Genomic DNA, 19220 nt, shown 5'->3' on the forward strand with positions numbered 1-19220 from the left:
TCCTGTCAATATCATTTATTTCTCTTTCCTTACTACATTGACTAGACCCACCAGTGCAATTTTTAATAGAAATGTTGACTTCAGGTATTTTTGTCTTGTCACTGATATTAGAATGCTTTCATTATATCACCATTTGCTGTAGGTTTTTTCATCTGCATAAGGAAGCTCTTCTGTTTTTAGTTCCCTCAATGTTTGTCTTGAATAAACATTGAATTACATCAAATGCTTTTCTGCATTACTAAGTCAAGTGATTTTTCTCCTTTAATGTATTGCAAATAGGGCTTAACAGAAACCTTCCCCATTCTGCTAAGAGTTGATCTGTGTTTGGGTTGCTTGGTGGCTCAGTTAAGTGGTGGCTCAGGTCATGATCTTGCGGTTTAGTGAGTTCAAGCCTTGCATCAGGCTCTCTGCTGACAACTCAAGAGCCTGGAGCCTGCTTTGGAGTCTATGTCTCCCTATCTTTGCCTCTCCCCCTCTCATGCTCTGTCTCGCTCTTTATCTCAAAAGTAAACAAACATCAAAAAATTCTTAAAAAAAAGAGTTGACCTGTGTTTACCTCCAGTTTAGTTTACCTAGTAACCTGATATTACAGCATGTCAACTATGTTGCTAGACAAATATGTTTGTGGTAAAAATGAACCCTGGTTGGGGTAAATTGCATTGGATTATGAGCAACGGTAACTGAACTATAAATACCTGGTAGGGAACTGCAGCTTTAGGACTTCCTGAGTGTGTAACTCTTACAAGGAGACATGTCCTCTCTGAGGAGTCTGGAAGCTATGCCTACAGAGTTCATACAAGAGATACTGGCTTCTGAGGAGATGTGAACTAAGTTGGAGTGTCTGCACCCACCTGATGTGAGTCGAGTCTCCTGGCATTGAGACATTATCTAGGAAGGCCAAAGAAAATGACTCTTGTGAACTGGCTGGGTGAACTGCTGCCAGAATGCTGCACAGTCTCCTAATGTAGAAAGTCTGACTGTCCTGTTAAGCTCTGGTCCTTGTGCTATAGCTTTTTGGGGATCCTGATAGTGAGAGAGGCCTGTGGTTCTCTTACGAGCCTGAATGTTTAGTTGCACCTAGGACTCCCTCGTTGACAGTATAGATTTATCAGTGCAGTGAAGGGTGAACACTGATTCCCTGATGGTAAATTGATCAAGTGTTTCTGGGGGTAAACCCTACTTGATCGTGTTCTATTTTGTTTGTTGGGTTTTGTCTGATAGTTATTTTGTTTTTGTGCCTATGTAAGTGAAATCAGACTGGATCCTATGTTTGCTCAAGTGTTGGTATTATTATAATAATTTCATAAAAAGAATTGCTGTCTGTGACTTCATTTATACTCTGGAATTGTATATGTTGGATTGGCAGTATTTGTCCCTTAGATGTTTGGTAGACTTTCAAAGTAAAACTATCTGGACCTGGAGTTTTGGTTGAATAACGAGTTTTAATTACTGTTGAATTTCTTTAATGGTTATAGGACAGTTTGGGCATTCTCTTTCTACTTGAGTGTGAGTTGTTAAGTACACCCCCCTCCCCCCAGCAGTTTATCCACTTCATTTGAGCTTTCAAATCTATTCACATAAAGTGGTTGATAAGAGCCTTTTGTTACCTTTTAAGATTCTATAACATCAGCAATTTTTATTCCTAAATTGTTTTCTTGTTATTTTTACTTCTTTTCTTGCTTAATCTTGTAAGAATTTTGTCAACTACTAGTCATTTTGGAGAATCAATTTTTGGCCATTAATTTTATATATTTATGATTACTATTTTACTCAATTTGTTATTTCTAATTCCTGATACCTTTTAAAAGTTTAGTCTGTTCTTATTTTACTAACTTCCTAATGTGTGTCATTCACAAATTATTTTTCACCCTTTCATAATGTAAACATTTAATTTTATAAATTATAATTTATAGTGTTATTTAGAGTGTATTTTGAAGTGTTCTTCTACATATTTTAAAATTTAGTGTTTCTAGGAGCACCTGGGTGGCTTAGTTGGTTGAGTATCGACTTTGGCTCAGGTTATTGACCTGGTAGTTTGTGGGTTCAAGCCCCATGTTGGGCTCTCTGCTGTCAGCGCAGAGCCTGTTTCAGATCCTCTGTCCCCTTTCTCTCTACCCTTCCCTCACACACGCTCTCTCTCTCTCAAAAATAAACATTTAAAAATAATTTAGTGTTTCTATTATTCAGTTTTTAATGCTTTACACTTTCCATTATAATTTCTTTTGATTATGAGTTATTTAAAAGCACATTTCTCAATTTCTAATATCAGGTTTCTCCTGTTTTACTATTGTTCACTTTTTGTTATTAATTTCTAACTATTCATTGTTTTTGGAGAAGGATGTCCACATACTTGTGCTTTGAAATTTGTTGAGATTTGTTATTTTTTTTAAATGTTTATTTTTGAGAGAGAGAGAGAGAAACAGCATTGAGCAGAGGAGGGGCAGAGAGAGAGGGAGACACAGAATCTGAAGCAGGCTCCAGGCTCTGAGCTGTCAGCTGAGACCGACGATGGGCTCGACTGACGCAGGGCTCGATATCAGGAACCATGAAATCATGACCTGAGCTAAAGTCGGATGCTTAACCGACTGAACCACCCAGGTGCCCTGGTACATTTGTATTTCTGTCATCAAATTTTGTGATATTTTCCCGGATTTCATTTTAATTTCTTGCCTTCTTTTTGTTCTCTGCTAATTTAAAATTTTCAAACTATGTATTCTCCTATAGTTGCCTTAGATATATTTTTAATATTTAAAATATTTAATATTAACAGAGCATGAATTGGGGAGGGGCAGAGAGTGAGGGAGATGCAGAATCCAAAGCAGGCTCCAGGCTTTGAGCTGTCAGCACAGAGCCCAACGTGGGGCTGGAACTTCTGCTCATGACCTGAGCAGAAGTCGGGTGCTTAACTGCCACCCAGGCACCCCTCACTAGGTATTTTAATATAAAGGCTTAAGTTCTCAAATTTCTAAATTAGTGTTTTTATCCTTCTCTCTCTCAATATAAGGGCCTTAGAACACTTAGGCCCCCTCCACCACACACTTTTTAAAATGTTTTCTATTTGTATATAAATATTTTGCAAATTTGTTTGCACTTATATAAATATGCCCATGAATTCAAGCAAAAAGAGTTTCTGGTAATATTACTTAATTTGCATTAGAACTACTAATCTGAGCCTGAGTGGCTCAGTTATTTAAGTGTCTGATTCTTGGTTTCTGCTCAGGTCATGATCTCACAGTGTGTGAGATTGAGCCCCCTAGTTGGTCTTCTCACTGATAGCATGGAGCCTGCTGGGAATTCTCTGTCTTCTTCTCTCTCTGCCCCTCCACCCCCTCTTGTGTACACACTCTCTCTCAAAAGAAATAAACATTACCAAAAAAAAAGAACTACTGGGGTGCCTGGGTGGCTCAGTTGGTTAAGTATCCAACTCTTAGTTTCAGCTTAAGTCATGATCTTGCAGCTTTGTGGTTCAAGCCCTGCAACAGGCTCTGTCTTGTCAGCACAGAGCCTGCTTGGGATTCTCTTTCTGCCCCTTCCCAACTCTGCTGTCTGTCTCTCTCAAAAATAAATGAACTAAAAAAAAACCAAACAAACAAACTACTAATCTGTAGTGTATTTGTTATTTCATTTCAGTAGTCCAGAAAGTATAATGGGAACCCGGCAGCACTTTCCTACAGAAAGAAAAAAAGAAGATAAATGTCTTTAATAAAGGTTAACCTTTGAGTAAGGTAAGTAATAGAACAGAATTTAAGATTTGGAAACTTTGCAAGATTCACATATTTTTGTTATAAGAATTGAATTGAATTCAAAGAATGAAAATTAAGTTAGCAAGACCCCCCTGAAACACATCAGAGTTTGGAAATGTCTTATGAGGTATTAGTATGATCACCCATTTTTTCATCATGTGTATTTGATTCCCCAAGTAGCTAAAAACAAAATTTAGTCAATTATACTTTAAAAAGAAGTAACACTTTAAAAAGAACTCCTAGAAGAGAAATAATTCCCAGAAGTCATCTAGTCTAACTCCTTCAACTCATAACTAAGGAAACTACAGTTTAGTCAAAATAAATGATTTGTTGAGCAAGAAGGAAATTAAGAGATGGTTATTGGACCAAAAAGAGCAGTGTCACTATTCAGCTTATCTCTGTTTTGAATAATTGAATTAGAAGACAAAGCAGTGCCATAGGTTATTAAACCACTGTTTTCCTAAACAGTTGGAAGTCTTGTTTCAGAGATGTCAATGACCAGTTTGGATTACTTTTTCCAGTTTTTACCTCACCATAACTCAAGCACCCACTCCAAAACCAATGTAAGTCTTCCCGCTGGTTAATGCAGGAGGCTGATAGTTGCACGCATGTGGCCTTGTTGCCTATAATGCACCAATTTAGTCTTTTTTTTTTTTAAAGCACTCTCCACACCCAATGTGGGGAGCAAGTTCATGCCTCCAAAATCAAGAGTGGCATGCTCTACCAACTGAGCCATCCAGGTGCCCCAAAATACTAAAATCTTTAGTAATCACTCCAAAGTCACATAACATGCATTCTTGAAAGGAAGTCACTTGCCTTGAGAAGGTTAGAATCAATCAGGATTCTGTAGTTACATTCTGGCTGGGCACAGTCGAGAAGCCCTCATGATTGTGAGGGTGTTTGTAAAAGATGGCACTGGCCAATGAAGTCAACTACTGACTCTTCTAGTTCGTCTACTTTCTCAGCTGGTGAATTTCTGGTACTGATGGGCAGCCCAGTGGGAGAGGCTAAGGAATAATTCCTGACCCCACAAGCAGCCCACATTCACTGCTTGCTTGTGCCTGCTGAGCTGCCAAAACAGAGGGATTCTTCCTTTTGAAATTCCATTTTTCTGCCTTTTGAATGTCTGGTCACCTCTGGAGCTGGGAATTCTTGTTTTTACGCAAAAGAATACTTTCATTCTACAACTTAGGTTGTGCCATGGGAGACCTTGTGACCCAAATCTTGGTTCATCCCTGATGTCTTCTACCTTCTTCAGGCAGAAATGGTTTGTCCCCTCGTCCACAGCTCCTGCCCGGCAACCTCCTAAAGGCTGGTTGGCAGAGGCATTGCAGATGCATTTCAAACAGCTGTGTGCAAACAAGGGGGGGGTCCTTCCACGACTGGGTGAAAATAGATTTTTTTAAAAGCAGAAGTAGAAAGCTTCCTACCTGATACACCCTGATTCAGTTACCTGGGGATGAACAGGACAGGGGAATCAGGCTCACTTCTAATTTCAGGTCTTATCAAATGACCAATCATGATTTAGGCTAGGAAACCAAAGACCAAACACTGCAAAGCCAGAATACGAGAGTTTTCCTCTGGGGCAGAGTTGGAGTCAGGACTCCTGAGCTTGGTTGCCAGCTCTTTCTCTTGGGAGATGTGTGTTGTAGACAAGTCACTAAATATACCTGAGCTTCAATTTCTGTTACCAAATGAAGGAGTTGCACTAGATCCCTGAGGGACACCATTCTAACACTGTCTGGTTCTGCAGAGATTACTGGATCCATCTAGTCTCCAAAGTTCTTGGAAAGCTAACTCTTTCAGCAAAGTGTGAATTGATACCAAGCTGATTATGTAAAAAGCAGGGAATGTTCTTCTTACAGTGTCTTTTTCTATAAAAACAAATTTTAATCATTTAAAAATATTTTATTAAGCACTGATTTAAAAAATGCAAGAGAATATAACACCTCAGAGCAAATGCTTGAAGGTAAAACAAATATCACTATAAATATTGCACTTATAAAATCTCTTTTTTACATCTTCACACGGCTCATTTCTAAAATATCCTTTTACAGAGATGTATAAATAAACTGCTTCCAAACCGTCAACACTCGATACATTCAGTTTCCTATCGTATATCTGCTCCTCTCCATGCAGGCGCAGAACTTCCATCAGTGATATCGGAGGTCTCAGACCTACATCCTGTGAAGAGTAAATCTTTCTGAATGCTCAATGTTTCATATAGGAGGTTTTTTTCTACAGAGAAAAATAAAGATCTTTCAAAGGCAATGACAGAATGCAGCTTAAATTGACACAGTTCACTGTTAACATTGCTTATTTTTCAAGGCATCCAGGAGCTTCTGGTTCTTGGTCTTGAACATCATGATAAAGCTGTTTGGCATGATTTTGCCTCTTCCATCTTCACCCACTTGGCCCATAATGATATAGTTTAGACCTAAAAAAAAGAAAAAAAAGAATATATTTTCTCTACCTGTACTGTTTTTGCTACAACATAGACTATAACTTACCTCTAAACAAATGATCTGGAAACAATATTATTATACATCTGTTCTATCTAGGATAAAATCAGGTTTAAGCCTCTCAGCAGAAAAAAAGTCTAACCCCCCCCCCCCCCAAGGAACGTGTTCCAGCTCTACCAACATGAGGAACATGGAGGAAATGAGGAGGCCCATGTCCTGCTCTGCAGGATTTACTGAGTATCTGCTGTGCACCACACGCTGTGTTCATGTGAAAGGCTGTCCTTCCTCAAGGGGCCTCGGTGTTCCCTGACTGCCATCCTCAGATGGCCTGTCACTGTCCCATAATGCTTCTGGATTTCCCGGGCACTTGGCAACTAATGATCCACGGTCTTCTGTTGTCGAACTGAGATTTTTTTCAATATCTGAAGCATCTGTACTACGTAAGTTTCCTGAAGGCTTGGTTGCATCATATATTGCTTTGCATTCTTACAGTTCCTTACAACAAATAGATACTAAAAAGTTCTATCGGTTATATAATTTTTTGTATTACAGTGTGTCTGGCTGAGTTAGGCCTAGACTGGGCCCTAAGCTGAGGTGTGGTGGATTCAACTCTGAAGATTTATACTGCCTGAGAAAAATGCCATAAAGACAGAGTTTATTACCACCTCCTTTATTCTCTCTCTTCGCCTGTGTGTTATAAGAGAAATATGTGTGTCCTTTTTCTCTTGCATAATCTTTCCTTTGTGGGCTGACATTGTCCTCAGTGGTCTTGAGCCTGTGAAAGCCTGGAGGGCTATGCAGGTGGATGCCACCTCAAGGCTAGACTGTTAGCATCATTATGAGACCTTACAGTAGTGTCTTCATGTACATTATCTGCTATTACTGTGGTTCTGGAAAGAAGTGTAAACTTTTACAGAGCCTTTGCTATTTGCTCAGAAGAATCCATGTGAAGCCGCTGGCCTCCAGACTTTTCTGAACTTGAATTCTTAAAGTGGATATTCTCTCTCTCTTTCTCTCTATTGTGTGGGTGGGGCATAGGTGGGGGAAGTTTGTAATAAGACTGAGAAAAGGAATGAGCGGAGATTGGAGAGAGAAATCATGCTATACCACACAGCAGAAAACCAAACATGATTACAATTCCAGAGAGAGAGAGATCTATCTCCATGTGCTGTTTATGGAAAGGTGTCTACACACACATCATGTTGTGCGGGGGTGGGGGGGAGTGGCAGTAGAATAGGTATAGCATCATCACATTTGTCTAAGTGTACGTGCATGCTTTCTATAGACAAACTTTCTAGAGGAAACTTTTCATGGTACCTCTGGGGAAAGGGAAAGGGCTTCACTTTTTATTTCGTATCCTTCTCTACTTACCTAAACTTTTTTAAAAACCATAGAACATTCATTACTTTTATAAGTTAAAGAACTTATTATGGCCAACTAATCTTTGACAAAGCAGGAAAGAATATTCAATGGGATAAAGACAGTCTATTCACCAAGTGGTGCTGGGAAAACTAGACAGCAACATGCAGAAAAACGAACCTGGACCATTTTCTTAGACCATACACAAAAATAAACTCAAAGTGGATGAAAGGCCTAAATAAATGTAAGATAGGAAGCCATCAAAATCCTCAAGGAGAAAGCAGGCAGAAACCTCTTTGACCTTAGCCGCAGCAACTTCTTACTCAACATGTTTCCGGAGGCAAGGGAAACAAATGCAAAATGAACTATTGGAACCTCATCAAAATGAAAGGCTTCTGCACAGCGAAGGAAACAATCAGCAAAACAAAAGGCAACCAACGGAATGGGAGAAGATATTTGCAAATGACATATCAGATAAAAGGTTAGTATCCAAAATCTATAAAGAACTTATCAAACTCAACACCCAAAAAACAAATACTCCAGTGAAGAAATGGGCAAAAGACATGAATAGACATTTCTCCATAGAAGACATCCAGATGGCAAACCAACACAAGAAAAAATGCTCAACATCACTATCACTCATCATCAGGGCAATACAAATCAAAACCACAATGAGATACCACCTCGCACCCATCAGAATGGCTAACACAACTCAGGCAACAACAGATGTTGGCAAGGATACTGAGAAAGAGGATCTCTTTTGCACTGCTGGTGGGAATGCAAACTGGTGCAGCCACTCTGGAAAACAGTAGGGAGGTTCCTCAAAAAATTAAAAATAGAACTACCCTCCAACCCAGCAATTGCACTACTAGGTATTTATCCAAGGGATACAGGTGTGCTGTTTCGAAGGGACACGTGTACCCCACTGTTTATAGCAGTGCTATTGACAATAGCCAAGGTATGGAAAGAGCCCAAATGTCCATCGATGGATGATTGGTAAAGATATGGTGTGTGTGTGTGGAGTATTACTCAGCAATCAGAATGAAATCTTGCCATTTGCAATTACATGGATGGAACTAGAGGTATTATGCTAAGCGAAATTAGAGAAAAACAAATATCATGACTTCATTCATATGAGGACTTTAAGATACAAAACAGATGAAAATAAGAAAAGCAAAAATAATATAACAACAGGGAGTGGGACAAAACATGTAACTCTTAAATAAGGAGAAAAGAAGGTTGCAAGAGGGGTTGTGGGAGCGGGGATGGGCTAAATGGGTTAGGGGCTTTAAGGAATCTACTTCTGAAATCATTGTTGCACCATATGTTTAACTTAGATGTAAATTAAAAAAATAAATTAAAAAAAAATTCATTTGCTCCTTGCCTCTGTCTCTGGACTTTTTCCATTTAAAAGAAAATGTTTTAATGTTTATTTTTGAGAGAGACTGAGCATGAGCGAGATAGACACAGAATTGAAGCAGACTCCAGGCTCTGAGCTTTCAGCACAGGGCCCAATGCCAGACATAAACCCACGAACCATAAGATCATGACCTGAGCTAAAGTCAGATGCTCAACCGACCGAGCCACCCAGGCGCCCCAGAATTTTTCCATTTTTTACCTTTCCTTTTTCCAAAATTTCTTTTAAATTCATTTCCATGTGTGGATTTAATGAACCTGTATCTGCAAATGATTTACAAATCTTTAATTCTAGCCCATATATACCTCTCTCTTCTAAACTTCAACTCTGAATTTCTTGTTTCTTGCTAGATATTTTCTGCTAAACATAGTATTGGCACCTTAAGTGTAATAACTGAAAATCTCTTTCCCCTTAATGGCTCCTTCTGTATCTGTTCCCTATTGATCCAACCTCAAATGCTTCTTGGACTCATTATTTCCATATCTCACCTTCTGTCACAAGTTACAAGAACTGGGCTTAGAGCCCAATTCTGCCGAACTCCAAAGGCCTTTCTTCTACACCAGAAGTGGACAACACATTAGCCTCGATTTTACTTCCCCAGCCATGGCATTTCTCAGACTGTCCGTCTTGTTTCCTTCTCTGTCCCTGAGCTTCCCTAAAGAAAAACTAATATTTTCCTCCTTACCTCTTCTGAGGAGAGGGCACTGCTTGCAGACCACGATGACCTTGGCACTCATGTTCTTGCCAGCCTGCTGAATTGCCAGATTTCCCTCTTTATAGATGTTGATGATCGAGACTGTGGCATGCAAACTTCCACCTCGGGTGACAGTTGTGATAACAGTGCCAGCCAGTACTGCAGAAGGAAACATTTAGAAATAATATGACAGTGAAAGCAAAAAATGGAGGCAGAAGTGAGAATAATTATACATTCTTCTAAGCTTCAGATAGGAAACATAATGTTCAAGAGAAAGCCCTAACAGAGCTATCACATTTGATTCTGCACATTTGTCACCAAAATTTAGGTTGAAAAGAGGCCATGGAGCTGGAATGTTACCCACGTTGTTAGGTGTCGATACCTAGGAAAGAAACCTAATTATCTGCTGCATTGTAGTCTGTTGCTGAGAAGGGGGATCTCTGCCATGTTTTATCCAACATGGGGATCATTTACCAAATAAGTGATAGGCTTATGAGCCTCTACCTATGAATACTCAAGAAGACCTTGAATCTTTAGAGGCAATACCACACTACAGGGTTGCATGCTAGGGGTTTGAGCTAAGACAATCTGAGGCTTCGTGTCTGTGTGGTTGAGCACCTACCTTTCTGTGTCTTTCCCCCCACCCCTCTCTTCAGCTGTCCTCTCCCCTTTAACTTTGGTTCATCCCATGGATCCAGCTCTAATTATTGGTATCTATCTGTTTCTGGGCCTTTCATAATCTTATTCACCTTGTTTATTTCATTTAGCAAATCAAAGTATAGAACTGAGGTATAACAAAACATTTTCTTGCCTCTAAACAAAAACAAAATTCAGTTGCTTTTCATTATGTAACTCTGTTTAATTCTGTGGTGATATAAGAGGAAAATGTCTCACTTTGGAGCCACAGAAGGAAAGATGCTGGCATTTTGTGGGTGATAATTCCATGTGGTACAGGACTTGCAATGAGAGACTGTTTTATGAGCCCTGTCCCTGCCCAGAAAAACCAGTAGCACCCCCCAGTTATTGTGCCAAAGACTGCTCCTTGGGGAGTGTTACCAGTATAGGCTGAAAACCAATGGGCCACGGGTGTTAGTATTTGGTCATTTTGCCATGGAAGAGACTCACAATGGAATAAACTGAAATTTGGACTCGGCTGACCTGCTGCTTATGTAGTGTGCAGACTTCATAAAATCAGAACTCTTATCATGCTTTACTTTGATTCCTGGTGATAAGTGTTCACTGCAAAATGTTAAGTCTGTAGCCAAGTGAAATCTGGTGGCTCCAAAGGACATGGAGGGAGATTTCATTAAGCACCTCCTGCAGAAGACTAACCTGGATGTGTCAGCATCCAGTTTTCATTTTTCATTGTTTTCATTTTCATGCCTGTTATTTGAACTGCAGCATGCAAACTCCAGTAAGATCTAGGGCCCCAGATTCTTCAGTGCCTTCACACCTTCACTAAAAATAGTTTTTCTGGACTAGATAGTTATACCACTTTAAGGCACAGAAAAAGCAAGCCTCTTTTGGGAGACTCTGTTGTGGGTAACCTACTTAGGCTTTAACAACTTCCTTTTCCTATTAAGACTCTTCTTAAATGTTCTTTTAAAAACTAACCAACATAATTAAATTTGGTATCTCTTGCTCTTAAGTGGTTTTTACAGAAAGTACAAGTATTTCAATTGGAAAAAGCTCTGAGAAATTCTGTCATTAGGTAATATCTCCTCAGTTCCAATTTATAAGCATTTCTAAATAGATTTCAGATTCCCAAGTTTCAATTTAATACTCTGGAATGACAGTACAGAGGAAATACGTGAATTTCTTCTGAGAAAGGCCAGCCTGGATATGTTTCTAATTTACTTAAGTGGAATTACAGATGTGTGAAAAATATGCCATACAGGAAAAATATGTGAGGAAAAAAGTATACAGGGTTTTTCAGGAATACTGATCCAGCCAGAATACAGTATTATATCCCAGGAATCAACTTAATAAGTTTATGTGGGAAAAAAGCATATTTTCTGTATACATATTTTTCTCAGTTGTGAAATCTAACACTTTGAACAACACTATTCAACACACCTTGGTGAACAGGAAAACATTTTCTTGGGTGAATGAAGAGTGTAACCCATTACCATCACCTTCGGGGCAATTCCTTTGAGATTAAGCATGCTGTCTCAAGTTTCTGATTAAAGAGAAAAGGCCCGGTTTTATTCTTACCAAAGTTACTTGAACAATAATTGCTCTCCAGAGTTCCCGTCCGTCTACACTTCTGTTGACACAGGGCCACAGTGGGTTTTAAACCTTCATTCAAAGAAGAAAGACCTAAGAAGAAAAATGAATTCAAACGCAATTGGTGTTTTGACCTGAATCTATCTATTTAAAATTCCTAGTTATTTCCCTGAGCCATCAATCCGTCATCGCAATGGAGTAATTACATTCAAAAGAAATTCTTTATGCTACAAACTGCTGCTCTAATTTCCTCAGGGTAACTCCATACCCTCTGCTGTATTTTAAACCAGAGATCAAAGATAACCCAAATTTAGCCCTCTTTTCTTCTTTCTTTATATATAACTAACACTAACCAAAAATAGATATAGCCTCCTTGTGCCCTGCTTAGAACAACCCAGCGCAAAAAATATGAACTCAGAAAATACAGGTTAATTCTTCACTTTACAAAAGGAATCCAATGGTGTTCCCCATGAGGTTAGAGGGAGTTTTCTCCAGTGCATTTAAAATAGGCAACTTCCCAAATGTGGTAGTACAAAGTTTTAGAAACTGTGTAAGTGTATTATACCTATAATGAGATGCGGCCCATCGTTAAACATGTATTTTGAGTCTGTCATTGCCCATAAGCATCTTAAAAACTGGGAAGTAGACTAATTTAAAAACAAAATGAAATAGGTAAACAGAGTAGTTCTCCAGCAAAGGTGATTCTTCCCCTCGGGTGATGTTTTGCAAAGTCTAGAAATATTTTTTGTTGTCACAACTAGGGGCTGCTACTGGCATCTAGTGGGTAGATACAAGGGATGCTGTTAAATATCCTACAGTAAACAGGGCAGCCCCCAACAGCAAAGAATTATCTGGCCCAAAATGTAAATATTGCCAAGATGGAGAAACTGTGGGTTAATGAAATGAAAATATTTAATTCCCATTATCATCAATAAAAATGTTTCCAAAATATTTGCTAATTATTTACTTATAGGTGGCAAAATGGTAGGAAGAACTAAACAAGATAGTTGTAACAGAATTGTACTTGCTGGGCAAAAATTTGCAGCTGTAACATTGCCCTTCTAATATGTTTCTGTGAACTCTTTTCTGAATGTATTAGTGATTTACTCTTAATGTGTACCTATCCTTAACTCCAAAAATGATCTCAAGTGGATCACAGAATTAAAATTCAAAGAATAGCCTGTGTGTGTGTATACTTTTTTTTTTTTTCAGGCAAAGAGCTCAGAAAACATTGAGAGGGAACACTGTTCCAGAAGTTGGGGACCTATATTTACCTAATTACTGGAGTCAAAAAGTAGTGGTGCTAGTGTTTCTCCCTGTGTGATGAAAGAGCATCCTTTCAGTGGACGCTGGAAACCAGCTCTTCTAAATCCCAGAACATCAATCTGGAAATTGAGTGGGAGTCCCATCCTGCTCCTGCTCCTCCTTCGATAGATCCCTGCTCTCCTGCCTTTAAGTCATCACTAGAGCTTCCTGACCCTTGTCACCTCCCTGTTTGCTCTCTCCCTGCAATCCCAGCATGGCATCTGGTCCTTGGCCTTCCTCTCCAAATGCACTTATGACCATCTCGGTGGGTGCGTCCTCCTCCCGGTGCCATGGCTCTATCCTTCCCAGACTTTCCCTCAGCTCTGTCTCCACCACTCAGTCACTCCCAGGCTCACATGTTCTCCTGCTAGTCATCACCAAGCTTTCAAGTTTACACATCCTAATATCCGGTGTACCTGCCTCTCATTCAAGCCCCTATCTTTTCAGTCTCCTTTGCCAGTATATAGTTCTTTTTTAAAAGTTGGGGTTTCTATGGGGCGCCTGGGTGGCTTAGTCGGTTAAGCGTCCGACTTTCGCTTAGGTCATGATCTCGCGGTTCGTGGGTTCGAGCCCCGCATCGGGCTCTGTGCTGACTGCCGGCTCAGAGCCTGGAGCCTGTTTCAGTCTGTGACTCCCTCTCTCTCTGACCCTCCCCTGCTCACGCTGTCTCTCTCTCTCCTAGAAATAAATAAAAATATTAAAAAAAAAAAAAGTTGGGGTTTCTAGAGATTGCATTGGGCAGTCCTTCTCCTCCTTTCACTCCTAACCTCTTCCTAGGCTATCTCATTCTGGATCACAGTGTCAACCACATCCGTGTTTTTAATTCTCAAATTTAACTTTCTTGCTGAAACCTCTTCTGGAGGCCATAGATAGGATTGGACATGATTACTCCACTCGAGTGTCTCACAGACATGTCAGACCCAACACGCCACAGCTTAACTTATGATTCTACCCCTAAACCCCTTTCTCTGCTTCAGGGAAAGGTTGCACTTTCCCCTGAATTGTGCAAACCAGAGACCTGAGAGGCATGCTTGACACCTCGCTGATCTCCCTAGTCCCATTAATCACCAATTAAAGACCTGTCAATATCTCCCAAGGTCCCTGGCTTGTACAATAGCCAGTATTTCTGGACTCTCTGTGTACTTCTGTCACAGCACAGTTCACCTGGATGGCCATGAGAGCCTGCTGATCATCTTGACCCTACTATCCATTCACCTCACAGTGGCCAGAGCTCCCTTCATGAGGTGAGCAGCTGATTCTGAACTCTGTTTAAATCCATCGACAGTGCCCCCCACACTGTCGATAAAATACCAAAATACTTGGAAGCTTAAGGAGAGAGGTGGCAGGGCCTAAAGATGGAACTATAGGAAGAGAGGCTAGGTGTGAAGAGATCATAAAAGGGCTTATATGTGGCATGAAGTAGCCTGGCTCCCGTGCTGCCCAGTATGATAGCCACTAGCCACATGAGGCTTCTGAAAAATAATCAAATTGAAATTCAATTCCTCAGTATCACATTTCAAGGGTTCAGTAGTGGCTACCATATAGGACAGCACAGGTATAGACAATGAATTCAAGTGAGAGAAATGGTCTGCTTTGTGTGTGTGGTGGGGGGCATGCAGTGGGATGGTAAGACAGAGGAACTCGAAGCCGACTTAAGAGTGTGGCTAATGCTATGGACCCTGCTTGGGAAAACAACTGGAGAAGCCGATTTCATGCAGAAAACAGTGTAAAAAAAAACAAGTTGAGTTTGATATGTTTTAATCTAAATGTTTAGCAGTCAACAAAACCCGAGGAGATAATTTTAAATCCATGTTTGCAATTTCAGAGAAGGTTTAGGACCGGAGATAAAATTTAGGGAGCCACTAGCACAATGGTGCTGCCAGATAATTCAATGGAAAGAATAAGTACACCAGGGTCCACTGAGATGAGCTGAAGAAATAAGAAATACTGCTGTAATAGAAGGCAGTACATGTCTAGGCCACAAGGTGGCACACTTGTGGAGCACACAGAAAAATCAGCCCTTCTAGAAGTGCCTGTACTCAGGTCAGCACTACCAGGGGTGCAAGCAGGAAACGGTGGGCTATAAAAGCTGGGCTCATTTCAAACTATTTTGTATCTTAACTTCAGATCCTGCGTTCCCACTTTTTTCTTTCTTTCAAATTTAGATTTTGAGATCTGAGTCCTGAAATCTCAATGGGTGGAGACTTAGTATATGGATACATTCTTGCCTCTCCATTTCATAGGTTATGCTCAAGACCAGTTTCCCAGTTGGCTTCTAAAATACCAATTTACCCCAATTTGAAAGAAAAAAAAGTATTTTGTATAACACATTTTAGAGTGAAGTGAGGGAAAAAAATAACACACACACGTACACACACACACACACACACACACACACACACACACACCAAAAACCCAAACCAAAAACTGGCAAATCTGAAAACAGGCAGGTATCAAGGCCCTAGAGCTTTAATTTTAAATACTACAATTCTATGTAATAAAAAGAAAGCTATAAAGAAAAAAAATTGGGCTTATAATGATCTGTGCCAATAATTGGGTTCTTAGTAATTTTTAAGTGGTCATAATTTTCTTAGATGACACTTAAAAATTATTACCTTATAAACATTTTTACACCTTATACTTTTCCTTCATTAATGGAGTCATATTATTCTCTTGGGTAAGTTTTCATTTTACTTAATTTAGTTTCAAGTATCTTTAATTTTTTTTCTCCTTCAAAAGAATTTTTCTTATACTCCTGAGGTGTGTGCACAAACATCAAAACAGAAAAACTTACCTGTAGTTACAGGAAATGTGGTGGTAACAGGTGGTGCTGTAGTTGTAGGCAATTTTTTTGGCCTGAATTTGTAATGACCAATAAATCCATCTGCAGTTAAACTTAAGTCTGATAAAAACTGAATGAGAAGTTCATTTCTCTCAGATACAATTGGCCTAAAAGAAGAAAAATATAAAAAAAGTTTTTTAAACGGCACCTCTCTGAACTGTAGAATCCTAGGTTTCCATTACTTCTTGACAATAGATCAATCTATGTTTAAAAGTAAAAGTTAAAATACTTCAAAAGGCCAAAGTCTCAATCTGCTCAGTATTAATGCTAATAGCTAACATTTACCGAGTGTTCAGTGCAGCACTGTGCTTTATGCAAACTGTCAAATTCTATGTTCACAGCAACCCTATTATTCTCTTTCTGACAGAATAGGCAGTTGAAGTTCAGAGAGTTGAAGTGATTTGCCTGACACCCTACAGCTAACATGTGGGGGAATCAGAATTTGAACACAGGACCAGGTGACCCAAGCGACTATGGTAGACATGGAGACCGCTATGAACACTGAAGCTGTGGCTGGTTCTTCACAAGCACCTTAGGGTCTGGCCTGATTAGGGAACTACACAGCTTCTTTTAACTAAGACTGGATTTGAGCTAGCCTGGGAAGCTAAGGAATCTAAGCCATAGAGAGTCAGATGGAGAAATTTAATAAATTCCCATGCCCTGTGAAGACAGTCAGAGGGATCATTTTGGTGGGCTGCTCACCAGGGGACAAGAAAGCCATGTAGGGTTTAACGTGACATCCATTTCATTTTTAATAAGAGCTCTTAGGCATGCCTGAAATGAAAACGTTTCTGTTTTATAATCTCAGTAGCAGAATGCTGTGAAGGAGAGAGAGAAAGTGATTGCTTTGGTGGTTATGAACGACATCATTAAAGAACTCTTAATCTGAAAGCTATTTTAGGGGCTTGCTGGTTAGCTTGTACTAAAGATTTAGTGGCAATAATAACTGAGGCTCAAAAGCACTCAAGTCTTAGGGAATAGCTATATAAAATAGTTTCATTTAAGCTTTCTCTATTATTATGTAAGTAATGGTTAAAAATGCTGTTTGGCTAATTCTATTTCAAGACTAAAAACTAAACAAGTTATTTGAGTTAATCAGTGGTTTGACTAAATTCTTTTGAGGCATCTTCAGCCAAACCACTCTGTAGGCGTCATGGACGGCAAATAATGAGGCAACTCAATTTTTTTTCCCCACGTATCAGCTACTTTGAGTAGGGATGGTTGGGGGTGAGGGGAGCCGATCTGTACTTGACCAAACCAGTTAGAAAAACTGCAAGATCATTTCTGTCCTGAAGGCCATTACCTTCTGAGCCAAGGGATGGGATGAACCCAAGAGTGAGCTTTGTGACCTGCATTTAGCATTCTGGTCACAAGAGTGACCAAGATCATTTAAATAATGCTTCTGAGAATCAAGCCTTTATCAGAAACATTCTGTCTTGCTTTTGAAAACACATTCAAGAAATATAAACAATATGCATGAAAAACAATTCCCAACTACAATTACAAATAAAATATGTTAAACTTGTTTACATGATAAAATTATAAAAAGCACTTATTATATGCAACAAAGGAAACCTTAAGACCTAATCAGGTCAGCCTTCTGGGCATGATATTATAATTATAGTGATCCATCTAATGCCTTTTCTATGAGCTAATCTTGGGAGCATTAAATTGGAAATTAAATTTTTTCAAGGAAGAGTATTTTAGTAACAGACATATTTTTGTTATGCTGCTACTGAGCTCTAGCATGAATGTGATAGAATCACAGTGCCATAAATGTTCTGAGGGCCATGTGTGCATCCGCAAATTAATGTTACAAATCACTAGAAAGGCAAGAGAAAATCTCCCTTGGATTCATTCCATACTGGCAGATCCCGGAAAGGGATGGAAGATGCTGTTTGGTCTTATAGAGCTGGCTGTGTTCACTGTCTCTGCTTTATCATCCACAGTCATCATCTTCTTCAATCACTACAGCTAATCAACCACCATGTCCTGCCAATCTTGCCTCAATATTTCTTGATCGACATCCTCCTCTCCATCTCTACTATCCTTCCCAACTTCCTTGACTTTACCTGGACCCCCTGCCACAGCCTTCTAACCAGACTCTGCTCATGACGTCAAGGATGGGATTCTAAGGCACCGGCCCGCCATTTCCTGACTAAATGCATCCGAAAGGCTCCCGTCTGTAAGACATGGAATCCAGCTCAGCGTTCCCGCCTCTCTAGCCCCAACTCAAGGTCTGGGCTCCAGAAGAGCATATCCCTCCCCTGTGTATCTCTATGAATGGAGCTTCTTCTACTTGGAATGAGTCTGTCCTCCCTTCTGCCTGTGACCAATGCCAACTCTTTCTTCAAGATTAAGCTTCAAGAGGCACAATCTCCTTCAAAAAGCCTCTCCTGACCCCACCACTGGGGCCGACTGAACCAAAGGACTCCTTGTCAGAAACGCACACAAGATACTCCTTTGCCAATTTAACTATCTGCCTCATTTCATCCCTCCTACCAATTATCTTTGTGTTTTTATTTATCATTGTATTCCAGCTACAGTGCCCACCACATGACTGGGGTTTAATAAATGTTTCTGAACCGAATTCAATGGTGTTGATAACTGCACTGAACCTGACACTGAGGTGATCTGACCAACCACAACACATCTATTCAGACTTTTAACAGGGGGAAAGTCCCCCAAATATGTTTTCTCATTTTCTGCACTGTCTCATCCCAGGAGTACTCTATGAAAATAATATTCTTCTGGTAAGTGTTAGTTGGTGGGCTGGCTGTCAAGCTAAGCCAGACAAACTCCTTAGAAGTGAAGGGCCCCACCATGTCACCCCCTCCCCACCTGCATGGAGGTTATCACTATGCTGAATTCTGTCTTTCTCCTTTTCTTTGCCTACAGACTTACCAATAAATATTCAGCACTAAGCAATATATTTGTATAGGTCTGTGTGCTTTTAAACTTCATATAAATGATCTCTTGTATCCTTGGTTAGGTTTATTTTAAGGTATTTTATGGTTTTTTGTGCAATTGTGAATGGATCAGTTTCTTGATTTCTCTGTTGCTTCATTGTTGGTGTATAAAAATGCAACCGATTTCTGTACGTTGATTTTGTACCAAACTACACGCCCGAAAAACAACCCAGTGAAGAAATGGGCAGAAGATATGAACAGAA

The 19220-nt window shown here is 39.7% G+C and overlaps 1 protein-coding gene across 2 annotated transcripts in view; it reads right to left on the reverse strand.

Annotated features, from left to right (window-relative positions):
* Positions 1-5664: 5664 nt before the first annotated feature.
* Positions 5665-19220, reverse strand: part of PCOLCE2 (procollagen C-endopeptidase enhancer 2) — an 82401-nt gene continuing 68845 nt past the window's right edge. Inside the window, exons 6-9 of one of the 2 annotated variants that reach the window (XM_039219304.1) lie at positions 16001-16155; positions 11890-11973; positions 9667-9834; positions 5665-6180 (exon numbers count right to left, since the gene is read on the reverse strand). In XM_039219304.1, coding sequence (XP_039075235.1) covers positions 6050-6180; positions 9667-9834; positions 11890-11973; positions 16001-16155 — 538 coding nt within the window. In that variant the 3' untranslated portion in view covers positions 5665-6049. Of the gene's footprint in view, positions 6181-9666; positions 9835-11889; positions 11995-16000; positions 16156-19220 lie in introns of both variants that reach the window. The other variant, XM_039219303.1, reaches the window with a different exon arrangement.

This window comes from Hyaena hyaena, unplaced genomic scaffold (genome assembly GCF_003009895.1).
Source record: "Hyaena hyaena isolate Hyena2069 unplaced genomic scaffold, ASM300989v1 scaffold_806, whole genome shotgun sequence".
Classification (NCBI taxonomy): domain Eukaryota; kingdom Metazoa; phylum Chordata; class Mammalia; order Carnivora; family Hyaenidae; genus Hyaena; species Hyaena hyaena.